Here is a 22772-nt window from a genome sequence, read left to right as displayed (position 1 = left end):
TCTGTGTGGTTTTCTATTTTAATCTTTGTCCCACTTTATCTTAATCTATTCTCTGTCCATTCTCCAGCTGAAGACACCTGACACATTCATAGTCTCAGGGAAGTAGAAATCATTTATAAGCAGTGCTTGATGACTCTTCATGGCTGCCCAGTAAAAGGAGCCTCAGCACCCTTATTACTCCTTCAGTATTTGAATGAGTGACCCAATTAGTACTAGAACCTAGTGCTCCTCATTCCCAGTCTGCTTTTCTGTTCATGACCTATATGCTGCTCCATCTTCTTCAGATACATCCTGCCTGGATGTCTTCATTCTTCTCACCCTCCCTCCCAGCCAAAAAGTTGTAGGTGTCACACTCTGCAGGGCTGGCCACAGAGTCACCTAAAATTTACTCTTGCAAATCTCTTTTTATTGGACTGGGACAGAAAGAAGTTGGAGTCCTCATATGTATTTTCAGTAAAAGCGCCTGACTGTGGAGTTATGAGAAGCAAAAGCTGCCTGGAAATGCTCATCTTCCTAATGATTTGTTTCTCTGCTAGGCCCACAATAGAACTCGATAACTCTATGTGGTCTAAATAGTATAATACAGCTAAATGAGATCAACTATTATCACACACACACACACACACGTATTGAATGATATAAATCTAGTTAATGTTTACTCCAGAGGGGGAAGAAAGGTAAAAGGGTAGAATACATGCAGAGGGGTAGGGGTGTGAAACTAAGAGAGGCCTTTCCCTTCCTAAAGAAGCTTTGCTTATATGCGACACATGCCCTGATAAGGAATAGTGTGCATTAGGACAGACTTGCCCTCCCTAATTTTCCACTTGCACTTCACTTTCCACTGCTCCGTTCTCCAAGCATGTGAACTGATTTGCTTCTGTTGCCGATGGAGACTGGTGCAGGTTCAAGGGATGTTGATTCCATAACATCTCATTGTGCTATATGCAGATTTAATGGCTTTAGACTGTCAGGATGTGCTCCCCCATTGTTGTTTTTAAATTTGGGGTGGCAGATGTTGAACACCTGTGAAACTGAATAGAGCAAAAGCTGCTGCAGATGTGGGGAGGCCTCAGAATGCTGGGGACACATTCCACTGACATCCTGTCTCTCCATGCCTGTTGGGCCTCCAGTTCCTGATATAGGACCCCCGTCCTAGCTTTAGGGATCCCCTTTCTGTGTTTCCATGGCCAGCAAGGTGGCCCAGAATGGTCCCCACTGCCTACTGCATTCTCAGCCCCTTAGATTTGAGATGGACCCATGGTCCATATGAAAGACCCCTCCCTCCTTAGTTTCCTCCTGTCTCTGACCACCGCACTGCATGCACCAGCCCAATGGAGCACTAGTATTCTCTTACAGAACTATTGGTTATTACTTAACCCTCTTAGTAATTTAGAATCCAGAGCTTTCCTTCTCAGTTTCAAAACTGAAGGACCTTGCATATGATTTTTCAGTTTCAAAACTGAAGGACCTTGCATATGATGTTTTTTTACCATTATTGTCAAAATTATTGTTATCATCTTAATTGCCATTTATTTTAAGAGTACTTCAGTGCTAACTGCTATATAAGCATTATCTCATTTAGTTTCATTTAAGTGTCAGAGCAAACCTATAAGGGAGGCATTATTCTTTTCTTTTACAGATGAGGAAACTAAGGCTTAGAAAAGTTCAGTAACTTGCTCAGACTCACACAACTCTCAAGTCTCAGATCCAGGATTACAGCAGCTCCAGTCTATCAGCCTTAAGAGCACAGATCTCCTTGTCTGACACCTGATACCAGCTGGGTTCTCATCATGCAGTCAGCCTCCAAGAGTATAAGTAATTATACGTAGTCAAAGAAAAAAAATCTGTTTAAAATCAAGCTATGCCTTTATCAATACATTTCGTTTAAGCTATCAATGGTGTTTTCAGTTAATAACTTAAGAATCAAATCTTTATTTTATAGTCTGGAAAATGCTATTTGATCAAAAAACACTGACTGAAAAATCCAGCATTATCTTAGCAGATAACATTCGAGTAAGTAAAAAACCGGCCTACATAACTCATCTGGAAATTATTATGAGCCAACCTTTTCAATCTTCCATGATGTGCACTGTGTTCATGGTTCTCTTAGAATTGTCATTGGCGTTGCAGGTTATAAGTTATATGCATAAAATTAAAACCAAAACTTACCCATCACATTTGAGCCCAAATATTTCCTCTTTTAAGTTGTACCCGTAACTTTGAAATCAGGGTTAAACCACAGGCTTGTGTTTCTTATAGCCATTTTTTTGAAATATTTGGGTTCAATCATACCTGGTAATTTGGTGGGCAGTGATGGGGTAGGCTTGAGAATGTTCAAGAACAAATTGCACCATTATCATTCAGTTCTCCTTAATCTTACAAAAAAAGAAATGAAAAACCACTTATTACTGAATTTTAATACCTTCTGAATCTTCCAGCAAAAAGAGGGAAGATAGCACCTAAAAGAGTAATCTAAACACTGAAAAAGGAGTGGGAGGAGAGAGAGAATCCCAAGTAGTAAACCATATTGACCTACCAATTATGATGATTGTTTTTAAAATCACAGAGTGTTGTGGAAAAAAATTGTCTTTATGGTGCCAGGTTTGTGGAGTCCTCTTTGTTAAAACCTTAGTAGATGAAGTTATGAAATTGAGACTAGTTTATTCTGGAAGCTTCTTAGTGGGGGATAAGATGGCTGGATGAACTGGGAGGACAGTAAACGGTGGAGGTGGAAACCTTATTCATAAAAATACTGTTTTTCATATGTTAAAAAAAAAAAAAAAGACATCTCATGGTTTTCATCAAGAGCTGTAGTCAGTGAGCCTGTGTACTTCCTTTTCCCTGCCAGATAGTTGTTCCTGGCTGGAAGACATTTTATGATATTTATTTGATGACACACACCTGCTGGGTGGATGAAAAGCAACTGCTCCTGGGGATGACCTACTTCAAGGGCGCAGTCAGCTTCTGAGGACTTCGGCAGGTTATCCCGAAATCATTTGAGTTCATCTTGATATCACCTGTTGAACATATCTAAGACTGGTGTATTTGCAGACTCGTTGTAGGCACAGTTGCTAACCCCAGGGAAGAGATTTCGGAGTCAGCAACTACTTTGTCAGTGTGTTGAGACTGGGAAGACATGCTGCTTTACCAAACCCACTCTGAGCATATGTAGTGCTGTTCTTGGCACTCGGGATGTGAATCAGCCCAAGGACCTGCCAGCTGGGAGCGGACCCTGTAGAAGGGTATTTAGTGGGAACAAAAGTAAGTATGGTCCAACACAGAAGGGATGGATCTGAGGTAGCAGGCATAGAGGATGAGGATCCAAGGTGAGGGGAAAGGGCCATGAAAAAAATTCTGACGAAGTGTTCTCCTGGGAATTTCCAGGACAGAGACAGATTTCCGGTTGAGATCAGGGAAGAGCAAGGAATATTTGAAACGCATGGAGACACTGTCGCCAATTCATCCTTTGAAGCCAACATGTCTTGGCATGTTCATTTCTATTCTACAAACATTTATGGAACACATGCTGTTGAGACATGGCAGGCCTTAGGTAGTGAAGATAAAATATAAATAATCCACGTCTCTCTCCCAACATATATACTCTAGTGAGAAAACATACCTAAACAAATTTTGTTATAAATTTGAATATAACATATCCATATGTGTACACAAGGAGTTCTTAGCCAAGTTGGAGTTCCTGGAGTTGGTGATACCTGGCCTGAGCTTTAAAGAATAAGTGTGTGTTAGCCAATGAAGAGAGAACAGGGACATGGAGGCATTAAAACAATATGTTGTGCCCAGGAGCTACAGATTGAGCATCCCTAATCTGAAAATCCAAAATTCACAATGCCCCAAAATCCAAGTTTTTGAGCCCCAATATGATGCTCAAAAGGACTACTCACAGGAGCTCTTTGGATTTCTGATTTTTGGATTAGAGATATTCAGCTGGCATGTTATTTTGCATATATTCCCAAATCCAAAAAAATTAAGAACTCAAAACACTTCTGGTCCCAAGCATGTTGGATAAGGGATTCCCAACCCGTACAAACTGTTACGTTTTACTTGAGAAAAAAAAGACAAGGCAGGAACCAGGGTTTGAGCCAGTGGGTGCCTCAGAGGGGCTATAGGTTCCCCATCACCCCAAGAGCCCCTTGCCATAAATGCTGCCAGGGCCACCCCAAGCAGACATATAGTTGGAGTAAGGGGACTGTGCTTGTTACGTAAATGCAGCTTCGTAACAAGTGCCCTTGCACCTCTGCTGCCCTAAGCTCCTCTGTATGGAAAACCTAGAGATTCCACCGCAGGGACATTGGCTCAGTGCTGAAAGTTGGAAGCTCTGAGTCATGACAAATTGGAAGCTTACATGTTGATTTACAAGGCGTCTTTGCCCATTACATTTATTTACATGTCCAGAGGTCATGGCCTAAAAGGCTTGGCTCCAAATATGATATGCCCTTTCTATTGTTTATGATATGACTCTCCATTCAGTTCTCTTTTTCTCTTCTGCTGGTTATCTGTTGCTGAGTTGCAAATCACCCCAGAAATGCAGTGGCTTCAGCAGCAATCTCTCAGGATTTTGGCGGGTTAGGAAAATTGGGGGTCGCTTGGCTGGGTGTTCTGGCTCAGGGTCTCTCGTGAGGTTTCTTTAGACAGAGATCAGAGCTGGAACCATGTAGTGAGACAGGAGCCTGGAGTAGCTGGGGACTGGCTGGGCACCTCCCTCTTTCTGTCGTCATTAGTCAAAAGGCCCTTCCATGTGATCTCCCTGCATGTGCTGGTGAGGGCAATCTTACGGCATGGCAGCCTCATTCTTGGCAGCCCAGGGCACCTAAGGTGAGAGCTACAAAAGTGAGAGGCAGAAGCTGTGTGGCCTTTTCTAACCCAGTCTAAGAAGTCACACAGTGCCACATTCTGTGCTGCATTCTAGTCAGCAAGACAGCCGCAAGGGCTTGCCAAGGTTTAAGGGGATGGGATAGGACACATACCCCACTCTCTGATGCAGGGGTGGCAGGTTGAGGAAGACCAGTGGGGCAGGAAATATTGTTGCAACCAGTTTTGGAAAATACAATCTGCCACATCCCGGAAGAACATTTTCATCCGCTCACGTAATCCTTTAAGTTACATAAAAATTAATTTACTCATTATGGTGTCGCCCACAACCTTCCTTGGTCCCTTCCCACAGCAAAATCCAAGGCTCAGTGCACACACACAAACCACGAAACTCCCGTTGTCTAAATGAGGGTCAGTCACTCAAGTGTGTACTGTCCCCATCAAGATGACGACATTTGATAAGGATGTATCCTGTTGCCCCATCTTCTAGGAAGCTGCACTTCCATCCATTGTTAAAGCCAAATATCGCTCAGATCTTTCATGGAGAGGCCCCTTTGAAACGAACCCCAGCAAACTAGAGACTCAGGAGTGAATGATTTCAAATCTCTATTTACTCTGCGCCTGGGAGATTGATGGTACTCTCATAACAATTTGGCGAGTGGCACTTAGTGGAGTACTGAATGTTCTAGAGAGTGAAAAAAGAGAAACTAAAAGGCCCAGACTTTGGGCTCAAGGAACTTTAAAAACTGAAGCATTACCATGTTCATGGTAAGAAATCTTCTGATTTCAACAATTTGTGTAAATTTTACATTTTTTAGTAAGCACTATTTCAAGTGTGCTATCTTTAACGAGGACTTTAATTCTTGTTTTTGCACATATGTAGAAAACAGAAGTTGAGTTCTTCAAACATTTGTTATCAAAAATATATGATATATAAGCACTGAATTGGAAGATTGTTTTCCCCCTTGGACAATCTAGAAAAGAATATAGCTCTATTCTGAAATCCCTTCCCGTTCAAGAGTTATCCAAGCAAATAGTGTTGACCAAGGTGTTGAATGCACCAGTAATAATAATGCTACCCTTTCATAAAGCTAAGTAATCAGGAATAATGCTGAAAATAAGAAGACAGTCATTTATTTACTCTATTTGGCATTGTTAATACTAATAATGTATTTCAACACAGTAAAATTGCTAGATAATGCTTTTGTGACTTTTATGCAGGTTATTGTTATTTAAATCAACAGTCGACTGCACTGTAATGAAGAAATGCATGCTTTTCCCAACTCAGTTATCAACCAGAATTCTAGGAAAATGAGAATTTGTGTCTGCTTTCATTCACAGAGCAAACTGGAGGTCACTGTTTTCAATATGAACCTTTTTTTTAGCTTTTCAACAGTGAATAATTAGGAGCTGCTGCTTCTGAAATTACCTGTATTCACTGTAGAGAAGGAAAGACTTTTATCTTTCACGATGAAATACATTTTCTCATTCAAACTTTGTCATTCTTTTTTTAAATGGCATTTTACACCCCTGAGTCGATCTTCGGTAGTAAAATAAAAGAAATATATTTTGTGAGCTGCAATAGCCTTGTTTATTCAACTTTACTTCCTTAAATTTCATCTCCTCCTTGAAAAATGATCCAAATGCAAAAATGAGTTTAAAGCAGTTGAATGTACAAAGCAATTATCTGCATGAAATGCTATTATACAAACATACATGTTCCTTGCACTTTGATTAAATGGAATTGATTCTTTTTTTTTTTTTTTTTTTTTTGAGACGGAGTCTCGCTCTGTCGCCCAGGCTGGAGTGCAGTGGCACAATCTCAGCTCACTGCAAGCTCCGCCTCCTGGGTTCACGCCATTCTCCTGCCTCAGCCTCCAGAGTAGCTGGGACTACAGGCGCCCGCCACCTCGCCCGGCTAGTTTTTTCTATTTTTTTAGTAGAGACGGGGTTTCACTGTGTTAGCCAGGATGGTCTTGATCTCCTGACCTCGTGATCCGCCCGTCTCGGCCTCCCAAAGTGCTGGGATTACAGGCTTGAGCCACCGCGCCCGGCCGGAATTGATTCTTGATCCTTATCGATTATGTGCTTCTATTGTTTTTTAACAGCTTTATTGAGATATAATTTATATGTTATATAATGCACCCATTTAAAGTGTACAATTCAGTAGCTCTTAGTATATTCACTACATTGTGCAACCATTACCACAATCAATTGTAGAACCTTTTTTTTTTTTTTAGAGGCAGAGTTTTGCTCTTGTTGCCCAGGCTGGAGTGCAATGGCGCGATCTCCGCTCACAGCAACCTCCGCCTCCCAGATTCAAGCGATTCTCCTGCCTCAGCTTCCTGCGTAGCTGGGATCACAGGCATGCGCCACCACGCCCTGCTAATTTTGTATTTTTAGTAGAGATGGGATTTCTCCATGTTGGTCAGGCTGGTCTCAAACTCCCGACCTCAGGTGATCTGCCCGCCTCAGCCTCCCAGAGCGCTGGGATTACAGGCGTGAGCCACTGCACCCAGCCCAATTGTAGAACATTTTTATCACCCCAAAAAGAAATCTGGTTTCGATTAATAGTCACTCCCCCTTTCCTGCCAGCCCCTGACAACCACTAGTATACTTTCTGTCTCTATAGATTTGCCTATTTAGGTATTTCATATAAATGAAATCATACTATATGTGGTATTTTGTGTCTGGCTTCTTTCACTTAGTGTCATGTTTCAAATCTTCTTATTGACAAATAATATTCCACTGTATGGATACATAAATTTTATTTGTCTGCTTATCAATTGATGAGCATGTGGGTTGTTTCTACTTTTTGAATATTGTGAACAATGCTGTCTTGGACATTTATGTACAAGTTTTTGTGTGAACATACATTTTCATTTCTCCTTGCTGCCTACTTAGGAGTAGAATTGTTGGGTCATGTGATAACTCTGCATAGCTTTTGAAAAACTGCCGAACTGTTTTCTAAAGTGGCTGCACTGTTTCCCAGTCCCACCAGCAATGAATAAGTGTTCCAGTTTCTTCACATCTTCACCAGCACTTGCTTTTGTCTGTCTTATTTATTACAGTTTTTCAAGCGGAAGTGAGGAACTATCTCATGGTGGCTTTGATTTGTATTTCCCTAATGCCTAGATGTTGAACATTTTTTCATGTGCTTATTGGCCATTTGTATTTCTTCTTTGGAGAAATGTCTGATTCTATTGAGTTTTTAAAACTTCTTTTGCCTTACCTCAGGCATGTGGTTAGCAGAACTGTTAGAAACAGATATATCTTCCTAAAGGGAGGGATTTTCAAACAAATTTATAAATCGAAGATGTTCTTTTTACCATGGTAGTACTTTAGATTATGCAATAACTGAATTATTCTCAGGAAGCAATTTGCTTCTAAAACTTTGTTTTCCATTTGGCTAGCGATACGGATATTAGTGATCCCAGAAGCATACATAGAAAGATCAGCTTGTCTAATTAACTCATTTTACCAATTAGGAAAGCAAGAGCCTAAGAGGTGAAAATATGTGGGTCACATGGAGAATTAATGATAGAGTTGGAATTGTATCCAGGTGAACTACAGGTATCTGAAATTCTGTGTTTATTTTAGAGAGAATATAGCACTTTGCCACTAGGTTCTCAACTGATTTTTAAAAATGGTGAAAATGCCCTGCAATTTACTCAGTGACATTTATTGTTGAGTATTTAACACATATTATTTTATTTTATCCTCATAGAAACATATGTAAGATTGATACTTTTATTTTCTCCTTTTATGTGTGGGGAAACTGAGGTTAGCTCACTTTTTCAATGGCACCTACATAGTGAGTGGCAGATTTTCTGATTCCGAATCTGCTGTTCTCTGTTTCTTCTGATCTGTCTGATGAATGAAAGACAGCATCAGCGTATTGCTTCCTGTGCCATCTTCCAACTTCTCACTGTCACTGAAGCAAATAACCGATAGGTGGCATCAAGGAGCACTCACTTGCCATTGCCATAATTAACAGTTATTTAGCAACGCTACTATACCAACTTCAGAAGTAGAATATATGGTTCTGTGGACAGAAGAATTGTTCAAATGTAAGAATATTTTACCATAAGGGACCAATAACAGAACAACTTACATTCACAGGGTACTTTTCAGTTACAAAGCATTTGACTTACACTTTTAATTTGATGCTCACAATTTGACAAGCTTTTCATTGTCTTTGTTTTTATGTACTTTTAATACTCATAATGAAACGAAGGCCTGAAGGGCTTTAGTCACTACAATTCTAAAGTCTGAGGCAGAGCTGCTTCTCAAAACAAGTCTCTTGGCTCCTGTGTAGTCTTGTGTATTCCCTCCAGTGTACCATCCTCCGCCATAATGATGTGCTGTTGGGCACTCATTTGAAAGAAGAGGAGACTTTATACCATTATTTCAGACAACAACAGAGCTATGAACAAGTAGAAGTTATAGGGAGGCTAATTTTGAACCCATATAAAGAAGAATTGATCTGTCCAACAATGAAATGTGTTGTCTTATGAAGGAGTGAGGTCTCTTGTCATTGAACTGTTCAAGCTAGGGCTGACTGACCATCTGGAAGGATCTTGCAGAAGCCATTTCTGCATTGGGGGAGGTGGGGAGTGTGTTTGTGGTGCTGAGAGATGTTAGATGGCACCTAAGAGCCCTTTCAACTATGAGATTGTGGATCTTTGTTCTTAGAGAGTAAGCTGGTTTAAGGGGTCCTCTGTATCCTTATTGAGGAAAGAGAGTTTAGCGTTTAGCTCTGGTGTACTCTTATCCTGCAAAGTTAAGGGTACAGAGTTTTCTCTTTAAAAGAAAGTAACGAAATTTATCAACCTGGATTACTGGTTTGTAAAAGGTTAGAACAGCTGTTCCATCTATGTTAACAGATGCTGTACACAACAAGGGATCTATATTCAGATAAGATTTGACTATCACAAGGACAGAAAACCAAACACCACATGTTCTCACTCATAGATGGGAATTGAACAATGAGATCACTTGGACACAGGGTGGGGAACATCACACACCGGGGCCTGTCGTGGGGTTGGGGCAGGGGGAGGGATAGCATTAGGAGAAATACCTAATGTAAATGAGGAGTTAATGGGTGCAGCAAACCAACATGGCACATATATACATATGTAACAAACCTGCACATTGTGCACATATACCCTAGAACTTAAAGTATAATAATAATAAAAAAATTTTTAAAAAGATTTGATATGAGCCTGCAATGTGCTGTTGTTCTTTGTGACTATCCAAGAGAAAGAGAAAAGAAGCAGCAATTCCAAATTTGTTTTTTAGTTTTGTAAAGTGTTTCAGAGGCCAGTCGCTCTCAGCCCTTGTTGCTCATGAGAATCACCTGGGGAGCTTTTTAAAAATCAGATGCCCAGGCCCCACCACAGAACAAATTAATCATATTCTCTAGTTCCCAGATACCAGTGGGTTCCCAGTATCTTAACAGCTGTCCCGGTGATGCTTACGTGAAACCAGAGTTAAGAAGAGCTCGTCTAATCAGTCTAGTCTGAGCATGAATCCAGGCAAAATCTGGACATTTGCTTTTGTAATTCAGCTTCTTGTCTAGCATTCCTATTATCAATTCAAAGCCAGTGCTCTTTAGTACAATAAGGGGCAGTGTCTCACAGTGGTTCACACTGCTGCTCTTGAGCCAGACAGCCTGGCTTTGTCCACTTACCAACTTTGTGATGTCAGGAAGGTTATTTTCATCACTCTGTGCCTCAAGTTCTTTATTTGCAAATCAAGATAATAATAGTAGTTACCAAGTAAAGGCTAAAGTTAATAAAGACCCAAAAGAAAATTAAAACTCTACATATCATGATATTATAATTACCACCATCATCATCGTCCTCCCCATCACCATTATTGTTTTGTTGTTGGTAGCAGTGGTATCCTGCTAGGTCTTAGAAGCTAGGAACCTATTGAAAAAGTGCTCTTCTCCGTACAGGACTATACCTGGCTTTGCTTGAAAACTAAGAAGTCTTAGCAACATTAGCAACATACTTCCTCAGTTTTAGAACTTCCCAATGAAGTGGAATGTTTTGCATCAGACTTTTTGCAAGAAGCTCAGTCTTGAACCCGGTAACCTGTGGTTCCATCCAACACTTGATTCTACATTAAGATCAGGCCACAGCTCTGCAAGGTGAGGGCCCAGACTGAAGGCTCAGGCTGGGTTTCTGTTTAGTAACTGGGAAAGGCATGTACTGCATGCAGCAGGCTGACCTCCTGAATCTTCAGGACAATCTCAGTTTCGGGTGGCCCACCCTGCTGATCAAATCTGTGGTTCGGAAGGGATGGTTACTGTTAAGCAGGAGGCAAGGGCTCCAAATGCCAGTGTCCTAATTGTGTAAAAAGTAAATATAATTTGAATATGTGGGATAGCCTCAGAGAAAAATCAAAGAACACAATTAAGCATAGTTTCTATTTAGTTTTCAGTTGATGAAGGAATAATTTGAAGTTGCTCTAGTCACTGAGAGTACAGTAGCAATAGTCCTCCATTCTCTGGGATTCAGGGCAGGCGCAGACATTATGTGCATATTACAGGTTTTCTATCACACAGATTCTATCAAGATAGCCTCTAAGTGCGATTGTGGAAACTGGTGGAATATTCCTAGCAGGAGCTCAAAGGATTGTAAAGCTGAATAACATCTTTGTCTCAAGAACTTATATGAGAAACTTTTTTCCCTTTTTCTCCTACAGGCATTTAGTGGTTCACCATTGCAGACACTGCATATCTTTGTATCCCACACAGTCCCCATGTTAATAGTTGTTTGCTAGTTGTGGTCATTTAATTGAAAAAAGCTGGCACGGAGATATTACAGGTCCCAATAGGTCATTTCTGTATCAAGTATGGTGTTATTGCCTTTAACCAAGCCCTGTCCAAGGCCAAATTTATTACATGCATTAATAACATATAAGAGGATAGACAGGGAGCTGAAGAAAAGATGTGTGTGGCCTTTAACTATGCCAGTCATCTATAGTTCAGAGGGTTGCTTACCGTGGCATATTGCCAGCTGTGCATTATAGAATTCCAGATGGCATGGTACTATTGGTACTTGTTTTGGATTTGCCCTGGGAAGGAAGTTAAAGAGGATGCTGAACTATGGCTGGGATCCTTTTGCTTGCCTCTTCCAGGGTAGATCCTGGAAGGCTCTGTCCCCTCCAACCAATCAGAAAGCTGCCCCGACCTCTCTTGGGGATTACGAACTCAGCACAAATTGCTCTTTTCCCGTGAATTTCCCATGCACCTAGTAACCCTGCACTAAGAGGACAGTGAGATTGCATCCCCTCATGTGATCTGTGTTCGCCCTCCCTCAGACCCCAGAGCTGGGGCAAGTTTGGACATGAACTCAAAGACTCTAGAGATAAGGGTTGTGTTTTCATTAGCTTGCCTGTCTTGCTTGCTTATATTCTGTGAGATTTCCTTCCCCCATCCCCCCATTTTTTGGAAAAATAAATAAATAAATGAAACCCTTTTTACAGAAATTCACACACAGAGACAAAATAGTGTCATGAACCCACATGTCTCCAATAGCCACCTTCAACAGCCACCAACATGTCACCCTTCTTGTTTTATCCTTCTCTCCTCTTTTTCTTTTGTTAGAGTATTTTAAAGCAAATCCCAGATATCTGATTTGCCCTGTAAATCTGTCAGTATGTATCTCTAGCACATACAGCATAACTTTTTAAAAACGTAATCACTATTTAATAATGATTGTGTAACCTGTCTGGGTTCAGTATTTCCTAATTGTTTCCAAAGCTTTCACAAATAGTTGGATGGTTTAAATCAGGCTGAAAACAAAGTATATCTGTTGCATTTGGTTGATCTGTCTTTAAACGTTCTTTAATCTATTACAGATCCTCCTCCTGTTTTTATTACATTTATTTGTTGAAGAAATTGTCCTGTAAAAATTTTTGTCCTATAGATTATTGTCCTGTAAAAATTTTCATGTTATGTATTTGAACTATTGCATCTGCATGGTGCCATTTAACATATTTCTCTTTCCTCTGTACTTCCTGTAAATTAATAGTTAGATCAAATGACTTAATAAGATGCAAATTCAGCTGTATCACATCAGGAGGCACATAACATCTGTTTGCATTACATTTATTGAGTTCAAGATTGATCAGTGGGTTTAGGTGTGGTCAGCCTTTCATCCATTATGAAGTTCTCTATCAACCGGTTAAAATAATAGTTTTAGCAACCATTGATGATCACTGCCAGCATTCATTAGGGATTACAACATGGTAATGTTCACTTCTGTCATTCAGTTTGCATTTACTAGCTATTATTCTTTCTTTTCTTTTTTTTTTTTTTTTTTTTGAGACGGAGTCTTGCTCTGTCGCCCGGGCTGGAGTGCAGTGGCCGGATCTCAGCTCACTGCAAGCTCCGCCTCCCGGATTTATGCCATTCTCCTACCTCAGCCTCCCAAGTAGCTGGGACTACAGGTGCCCGCCACCTCTCCCAGCTAGTTTTTTTGTATTTTTAGTAGAGACGGGGTTTCACCGTGTTAGCCAGGATGGTCTCGATCTCCTGACCTCGTGATCCGCCCGTCTCGGCCTCCCAAAGTGCTGGGATTACAGGCTTGAGCCACCTCGCCCGGCTACTAGCTATTATTCTATCCTATAGAAGAACTTACTATCATCAACTATTCAGTTACTCTGAAATACGGTTCATATAAGAAAGCAGCATAAATGCCTCTGTTTATTAAATAGTTTTCAGATTTTTGAATGACACCAGCAGTCTCCAAAAGTGATCAGTGGCGCTTGTTTGTTTGTTTGTTTTGAGCATCATTATAAACCCGTGGGCTTTTATCTATTTTATAGGTGTTAGGTGTCAGTCCATTACTCTTTGATCAGTGAGATCCCCTTCAAGTTGCCTCTTTTGCCTTTTAACGTGATTCCACTAGTCTTTTCTGTCAGGATAAGATGCCATGGGCTCCTGGCCCAAACCTGGAAGCAACTATTTTTACAAGGAATCCTGATTCCTCTCCTTAGTAAACAGTATATAAAGACTTCGGTCTGGTCACCAAGGGTAGACTGCCCCTGAAATGGTTATGTTTATGTTGGAGTGGTAACGCAGTCTTGCTTGGTATCTCATCGTTCCTGCTCTCTGTAGGCATCTGGTTCCACCTGGATACTCCCTCCCACCACAGTCTTGTAATGGCCAGTGTTCCTTGTGATTCCACCTCCCTCTCCAACCAGATCCTGCTGCTTCTCTCAACGCTTTCATCCCCTCCTTCTAAATCAGATACCCCAACACATCTCTGGGCTTCTAAGACACCAGAGTGGGGAACACCCCTATAATGCTGAAGAATAATGGTACCCTTTCTTACTATTTTTATGTTTTTATTTCTTGAAGGGAGTCAACCTCCTGTTGCTGTCCAAGCCTTCAGTAGACAAATTTAGTCTTGTTCTTAACCCAGAACAACTGTGCTTTGAAACACCATGGAAACAGGCAGCCCCAGCCCCACACCCAGGGAGGCTTCATGAAACCAACAGTCCCCTCAGGTGTGTGTTTCCTAGGAAGCGTGGGCAGTTGCATGTTGAAATTCTTAACTAGGGTTGCCAGGTAATGAAAAAGTGTTATGGAGTTAGTTTATCGTAACCATTTTGAGGCCACATACCTATTTGTACATTTGATGAAAACCATAGAACTTCTCTCTGGAAAAATGTACATACGCACAAAATTTTACAGACAATTTCATGGGCTTCAAGGAGCTCAGGGTATCTTGGAGTTTCATTTGTTTTCACAAACTAGATCCTGATGTGCTCTGGCTTGTTGGAGGCTGCCCAGTTTGGAGGTGAGTCTGGACAAGAAGGCATATAGCTGATACCAGGGGGCCAGTTTCAAATCACTCCACTCAACATTATTCTTTGGTGTAGAGGTACTCCTGGTGCCAGTCTATAAACCATTTGTTGTCAGTCCATGACGTCATAAGTGTAGAAACTGAGAACAGGCATCTAAAAAAATTTATAGCAATTTGATGTTGTCACAACATGCAAGCATATGGTCCTTGGACTTGTCTCATTGAACAGGGCACAAAGCATTTTGGGTGCTGATGAGTTCACATGCTGAGTTGCACGCAGTGGGGGCTGCATAGCAGTCATGCAAAAAGGTCCCCCCATCAGTTGTCGACAGGTTGGAAATTAAACACCAAAACCCAAACTGGCCCTTCATTTCAGATAGTCTAAGAAGCAACAACAGTGAAAGCCAGAGTACCTTTGCTCACCCTACTACCTTGTTGTTTTAGCCTGTCTTTCTCCACTCTACACTTCTACAAAGTATACCTAGAACAAGGCATAGCATTGATATTCAGTAAATCTTTGCTGAACGGTGAGCAGAGCAAAACTGTTGCCCAAAAGGAGAAACCACATTTTCTCCCTAATGATACCCTGCAGGGAAAAAAATTTTTTTTGATAATTCCTAGAAAGTTGAAGCTACTTACATGAAAAAAATATGATAGGAAATAAATTATAAGCAGTTATTAACTTCACTGAATATTCTCATAGCACGTGAAATAGAGTAATCTTGAAGAGCTGGTCCTCACTGTGGAAGCTGTGAGGCTTTCGGGATAGTTTGTATTTCAGTGTACATGTTGTATGAATTAACAAGTCAGTAACAAATGTGATCCATTTACAGGGCAGAAAAATTAGAGTGGTCTCAAGTATAATGATAGTCACAGTGGGAAGAATATAATTTACTTAATCGACAGAATAAGAGTTTATTATAAATGAAAGGCAAACGAGATATGGTCATGCATTCTCTGCCTAGTTTTTCCCTTCTCTCGCCCCTTTATGTCATCCCTTTCTGTCTTCCCTGAGGGTCCAGAATTAGTAAAATCTGTTCTTTGAAAATCTTGCCTTTAAAAACTGGGCTTGTGAAAAGTCACCAGGCAGCCTGAGGACCGACCAACGTAAGAAGGGGTTTAATCCCAACCTCACAGCCCCTCTGCACCACCCCCATACCCAGTAGGGTCCATTCCACACCCGTAGTAGCACATCTGTGACACAGCAGGCTGCTGGGGGGACAGTCTGAACCCAAAGTCACCAGCTGTCTCACTAACCAGAGAAAGGGATTTTACCTCAGGACAGTTTCTCAGGTTCTGTGGAACCAGTCCCTGCATAAAGAGACAGATTTCCTTCTTTCCTTCTTTCTTTTCTTTTCCGTGCCTCCCCCCACCGCAAATGAGTGGATTCAGAAACGTTATCTGCTAAAAGTAAAAGAAGAAGAAAAATTGAGAATATGTCACACAGGTGGTGAAATCAGTAGTAGAGGGTATCTGGGTATGTGTTGCAAGAGTGACACCTGGTTTATGTTTATCAACAACTAAGTGAGCTATAAAATTTGTGGAAATAACTTTGCTTTTTAACATCCCTTTTGAACAACACAGGCCGTTTGCCCTATCTAATAAAAAGGAAACAGTTGTCCTGCTTACCATGCATGGGACACTGAAGGGGTAAAGGCGCTTGTCCACAGTATGTGGGCCCAGAAATACACAATAGCTAAAGTCTGATGTGACCTTTGTCTTTGCAAATAAAGAGACTGATAACCCAGGTGTCACCACCACATTTTTTAAACACATGCATTACAAAGGGCTCAGCTTAATGACTATTTTCAAGTACAAATGAATTTCCTGAAATGGAAGAAAAAAATAGAATCATACTTGGGGGTAATTAGGGGCTCAGGCTACCCCTAGTGTTCTCGGACAATATCTAATAACAGACGTTCACTGCAGCAGTGCCCTGACTCCTATATGGAGTTTTATGGTTATTGATAGTAACATGATTATGGTAACCATTATATATACCACGCATGGGGCTATGCATTTTATGTTAGTAGATTTTTTTTAAATCTGCACAATAGGCCTAAGAGATCAATGTTTTTATTATTCCGTTTTATAAGTAAGGAAACAACTGACTCAGATCATGCCCTCCATACGTGGCCGAGCTGGTCTCAGAACCATGTCTAACTTCTCAGCCTTAACAACCATGATGCCTTTTAGGGGTTTTGGTTAGGTTGGTTTTGATTTTTTTTCTTAAAAGTTTTTAAAAAATGGGCTGCTTTGCTCCTTGACTAAAAAGGTTCCAAAGCACTTTTTACCCTAGAACTCACACAAGCCAACAGGGAATGGAAATTGGCCACAGCACTGTCACTGAAAGGTAATAATTAATGAAAAAGGTGTCACTTAAAGAGGCCAATGACAAAAAGTGTATGTTTCTCTTGGATTAACTTTTCTAACACTCTTTAAATAATGTGTTGATAGCAGCAGAGACCAAAAAGAATGCAAACAGACCTGAACATTTTAAACCTCTGGGAAGAAAAATATGAAAATGAAGATGTTTTCATAGCCCTAAACGACTTTTTGCACTTCTTTTTCTGTGGTGGTAACTGTGATGTTTACCACTTCTTGTGTGCCTTTTTTGTGCTAAGCAACATGCTTATTTTTAATTATCAGCAATCCCCACAAATAGGAACCGTCTCAATTTTACAGTTAAGAAAACTTAGATTCTGTGAGGTTAAGAAGTTATAGCTCTGTGTAGAATCTTAGGAAGACTTTCTCATTATGAAATAGACCACATTCGAAATATACAACAAGTAACCAGAAAAACACATGCAAATTGATGAGCATTTCCAAGAGATCTCTTACGAGGCACAAGCAGTGAAGGGTCAGCACCTCCTATGGGCTGCTCCATTGTTGTTGATGGGGATATGAAGCAATTGAAATACAGTCAGGTGGGCACTCCATTTTCAAATCAGCTGATTGCGGACTGGACACTGTTGGTGTAATCTACAAAGACAGGGAAAAGGGAACCTGAGCCTCTTCAGTGTTGCAGTGGTACTGGTGAGGGTCACATCTTGTGATCAGTAGAGTTCCACCAGCCCTCTTTGTGCGTCGCAAACCTGATACTCCCCAGAAAGTTCCACAGGCAAAGGCTGGGCATGCTGACTTCCAATCCAGGGGCCCCAGCATCAGGACCTCTCTCCCCAGCAGCAACACCTGGATTGAGTTATTTTACTTCTGTGGACCTGAATCTCACTGACCGTAGAAGAGGGCATATTTCTCAGCAAAACAGCTGGAAAATTATGCTGGCCTTTTGTACAGGTCATATTAAGCTCCTTCATAGACTACATGAACAATCTGGGTTATTTTAAAGGTGAAAATGGGCTTTTTAAGGAGGAGAGGTTACAGCTACCAGCAAACCAGAGATTTCCTCCATTGTGTGACCCTCATTCCTCTGCATTCTTTTTTTTTTTTGAGGCGGAGTCTCGCTCTGTCGCCCGGACTGGAGTTCAGTGGCCGGATCTCAGCTCACTGCAAGCTCCGCCTCCCGGGTTTACGCCATTCTCCTGCCTCAGCCTCCCAAGTAGCTGGGACTACAGGCGACCGCCACCTCGCCCGGCTAGTTTTTGTATTTTTAGTAGAGACGGGGTTTCACCATGTTAGCCAGGATGGTCTCGATTTCCTGACCTCGTGATCCGCCCGTCTCGGCCTCCCAAAGTGCTGGGATTACAGGCTTGAGCCACCGCGCCCGGCCTCTTCTTCTGCATTCTTAAGGACTTGGATAGAACCTGAATTTTCCATTTCTCCTTGTGAAAATGTGTCTTCAGGAGCTTATTGATAATTCTGTCTTTCAGCACAACTTTGTAAAGTTGAGGTCCCTACCAATTGATAGTCACCTTGTTGCTTGAACCTGTCATTCCGAAAGAATAAAGATCTACCTTTACATTCATTTAGAGTGAGGGATGGTGTAGAGCCAGGATGCCTAAGTGTCACCTCCTGCAGTTCACTGACACATGGAGTCCCTTTGACAGGTGCCCGAGTTTCTTCTTCTTATTTATTACAACGTATACTTTTAGGGTTTTTTTTTTTTTAACCTCTTACCCCCTTTCCTTCCTGTTCTTTCTTCTTCTTTTTCCATCTCCTTGGCTTTTTAACTCTCTCCTCTTTTCTCTCTTTCCCTTTTCACTTTTCTTGTCAGCAGTTTACTCAACCACCATATAATAAATCCAGTAAGTGATCATAAAAATACCAATCCCAATTGCAAAAATGGCAGCACAGCCTCAGCTTGGAAAAAAACTTGGAAAAACAAACTGAAATCATCAAAGACTAAAGACCAGATACTAAAAAGATGGGATTTGCTGTGAGATATATTTTATAATAAAAATTCTGCTATAAAGAAGCATCTTTTTATTTTTTTCCTTGATATAGTCTGAATAGTTTATACCTGATGCCAAGAAATTATATATAATTAGTCTGGGTAATATATAATTTCCATTTGATTATATATATTAAAGTGATTAAGGAACTTCAGTTTTTCACTAGTAAATATCTGCCTTCTTTGTTGCGTTCTGGGTCTGTAATGACTGTTTATATCAAGGATAGCACTCGTTCAGAACTGAAGGGAGCAAAAGTTGGAATGCTTTAACCAAGCTTGATTGCCTGATGTCTATGAATCTGGGAGATAACATGAAGTTAGTTACATTTTGGGAAAAACTGAAGGGAGATTTCAGTCCAATTTCTTGAAACCGTCACGTAGTTGTGCATAACTTCCCAGGAGTAAACTGCATAAGGCCAGGCACAGTGGCTCATGCCTGTAATCCCAAGACTTTGGGAGGCTGAGGTAGGCAGATCACCTGAGGTCAGGAGTTCGAGACCAGCCTGCCCAACATGGTGAAACACAGTCTCTACTAAAAGTACAAAAAATTAGCCAGGCATGGTGGCAGGTGCCTGTAATCCCAGCTACTCAGGACGCTGAGGCAGGAGAATTGCTTGAACCTGGGAGGTGGAGGTTGCAATGAGCCAAGATAATGCCACTACACTCTAGCCTATGCAACAAGAGTGAAACTCCATCTCAAAAAAAAAAAAAGAAAACTGCATAAAACAGCATAGATGAGAAGGCATATTTTAGGAAGATTACTCAGTTTAGTATATGACGTCACCAATATTTTTAATATTGCACAGAATGAAATGAAATTTTTGACATGTCAGTTTTTAATTAATGACTTCTATTTGCCTTTTGCAGATTACTTTCATGTGTTTATTCCACATATTTTATAGCAGTTTTTCTTTTTCCAATTAGAGGATAGATTTCATCCTTTATCTTTGTAGGTAGCTGATCCAAGACATTTTTATGTAAATGGATTAATTAATTAGTAGCCTTCATTTGAAACTTAAAAAGAAAATAATCCTTTTTGAGAGGCATTAACTATTTTTTAAAGCCACAAACGATTCTTTACTTAAGCACCTTGTCACACAATTAGAAATTATTTGACAGCATTAATCATAATAAAATGCGTTACCCTTTACTGAATCACCTTTTTTTCTAAGCTAATTAAAAGAATCCATTCCCTAGGAGACTGTACAGCAACTTCACTTGTAAAAATCACATTTTTGGGGAACTTAACAGTACATATTTATGAAACTTTTGAGCAAATGACATCACAAGTTCAATTACCTGTACAGCCTTTGTGAGAAGGCATCTAGCTACAGAGATGTGCTGGGTTCTAGGGAAGGCAGCTACATCTGGCCTTTTTTGAGAGCCCTTAAGCCTCTCTGCCTTCCAGCCCTAGGATTTATGCAAATCAGAAATCTTTGGCGGTCTCTACTTCCTGGCCAGGCCAGCATAATCCACTTCCTTCGGGTTCATGTGACCATGCAAATTTGAGCACTCCTGAATAGTCCCAGAGGGGCTGTGCCTCTCATTATTCCTGCCCCATTCTCTGTGCAGTGCAAGCATTCAGACTATGAATGGACAAGGGTTTAATTACTCACCACATCTGTCAGATCAGATTCAACTTGAGAATGAAGAGAATCCCAGACAAGCCCAGTCGTTTCTTTGCACTGTTCTTCATGGCCGAGGTCATCCAGCTCTGTCTTCTAGGGAATATTTTCCACTCCTTGTTTCGTGACCTCTGGAAAGCAGGGACTGTGGCTTTTGGAGATCCATTACTGAGCCTTTCACATTGTGTGTGGCCTTTACAAATGTTAATTAATCTTCCTGATGATGCACTGAGCATCAGGGAGCCCTTTATTCCCCTTGGGCTACTGATGACCAATATGAGTGCCAGAAAGTTTTTCTTACTGTTTCCTGACCCACATGCTCCTCTCTGGATGAGCTTTGCTGCTTTTTCCCCTCCCTCTGATATGTTTCCACATGGCAGATTGACTGCTCACATTACTAGGTCAGCCAGAGTTGACATAGTAAAGGTGGATGGTCCCCAAGTAGAGAACATACCTCCAGTTCCAAGGCTATCAGCCTTCCCAGGAAAATGTGCATAGTAACAGGTAGGAAAGAGTGTGTCCACTGGGGACCAGGTGATTCAGCTCAGTGAATGGGCACTAGGAGTCCTTCCCTTAGGTTTCTTTCCTTACTGGGATTATCTGGGTTTAAAAGGAGATTCCTGGCACGTTCAGCTGTGGAATACAAGGTTTTTTGGGCTGCCATGATGTTTTTGGGTTTTGGGTTGCTTTTTTATTTTTGGTTGGATTTTTTATTTTTGGTTTTTTTGCTTTGCTTTTATCTTTTTAAAATTGAAATTCATATAAAATTAACCATTTGAAAGTATACCATTCAGTACATTTACAATGTCATGCAATCCTCATGTCTACCTAGTTCCAAAACATTTCAACACCCCAAAAGGAAACTCCGTGCCCATTAAATAGTCGCTTCCCATTCCCCCAGCCTCTGTCTCTATGGATTTACTCACCCTGGATGTTTCATATAAGTAGAGTCATACAATATGTGACATTTTGTGACTGTCTTCTTTCATTTAGCATGAAGTTTTTGAAGTTTGCCATAGTATTTTACTATGGCATTCTCTGGCATAGGAGTGTTTATTATTTGGTCAAAGTTATTCATACATTCTCTGTTTTGGGTAATGTCATCATCATCTATGGAAGCCTGAGAGTCAGCTGGGACCCCTCCCCTCTCTCACTCCTATTGTCTAATTGTTCTTTAAGTCCTGTGGATTCCACGTTTGTTATACCGCTAGTCAGTTCTCATTTACATTATTTTATTTTATTTTGTTTTGAGACAGAGTTTTGTACTTGTTGCTCAGGCTGGAGTGCAGTGGCGTGATCTCAGCTCACTGCAGCCTCTGCCTCCCGGGTTCAAGCAATTCTCCTATCTCAGCCCAAGTAGCTGAGATTACAGGCGTGCACCACCACGCCCAGCTAATTTTGTATTTTTAGTAGAGACAGAGTTTCACCATGTTGGTCAGGCTGCTCTCGAACTCCTGACCTCAGGTGATCCACCCACCTCAGCCTACCAAAGTGCTGGAATTACAGGCGTGAGCCATGGTGCCCGGCCTTCATTTACATTCTTACTGCTTCTGACGCTTTCAAATGCTAATACTTCTCCAGTTTGTCTTTCTCAAACACAGACCCATCTGACCATGTCACTGCCCTTCTCAGTACTCTCCATTGGCTCCTCCCACCTCAAAATAGGGTTCAAGCTCCGTACCAGCAGGCCAAGGCTGCCCACAATCTGTTCCTCCTCTCCCTCCATCATTTCCATCCCTCACCTGTATAGCATGTCTGAGCCAAACACATTAGACTGCTCGGGGGTCTCTGGCCCATGATGCACACTCGCTCTTGCATCCCTTTATGTGTCCTGTTTCCTCCCCCTAAAATATTATTCCTCTTCCCACAAATGCAGGAGTCCATTCCTCCTCTATAATCTTGCGTTTTACCTTCTCACCTTCCCTGGTCCATTAATCAGAAGGAATTCCTCCTTTCTCCCTAATTCTGGCATTTTATTTATCATAATACCTATCACAGCCAGTCTTTAAAAGGGCTCTTTGTAAATTTCGGTCCTTTTCCCACTAAATACTGAGCTTCATGAAGGCAGAAATTTTGCCTTACTCATTTTAATATCTAGCAGCAACCATTGTATAAGTCCTCATTTTTTTTTTTTTTTTTTTG

The 22772-nt window shown here is 41.0% G+C and overlaps 1 protein-coding gene across 9 annotated transcripts in view; it reads left to right on the top strand.

The window, feature by feature from the left end:
* VTI1A (vesicle transport through interaction with t-SNAREs 1A) overlaps positions 1–22772 on the top strand; it is a 382574-nt gene that overhangs the window by 266849 nt on the left and 92953 nt on the right. For 2 of the 9 annotated variants that reach the window (XM_033182793.1, XM_033182810.1), the window contains exon 8: positions 1640–6220. The exons of 3 other annotated variants lie outside the window; for them this stretch is intronic. In XM_033182793.1, coding sequence (XP_033038684.1) covers positions 1640–1643 — 4 coding nt within the window. In that variant the 3' untranslated portion in view covers positions 1644–6220. Of the gene's footprint in view, positions 1–1639; positions 6221–22772 lie in introns of those variants that run through there. 4 more of the 9 variants (XR_004430540.1, XR_004430539.1, XR_004430538.1 and 1 more) reach the window with 4 other exon arrangements.

This window comes from Trachypithecus francoisi, unplaced genomic scaffold, assembly GCF_009764315.1.
Source record: "Trachypithecus francoisi isolate TF-2019V2 unplaced genomic scaffold, Tfra_2.0 Contig01579, whole genome shotgun sequence".
NCBI classification, from domain to species: Eukaryota; Metazoa; Chordata; class Mammalia; order Primates; family Cercopithecidae; genus Trachypithecus; species Trachypithecus francoisi.
Note: the sequence above shows the minus strand (reverse complement) of the source record. Positions and strands in the feature narration are given on the sequence as shown.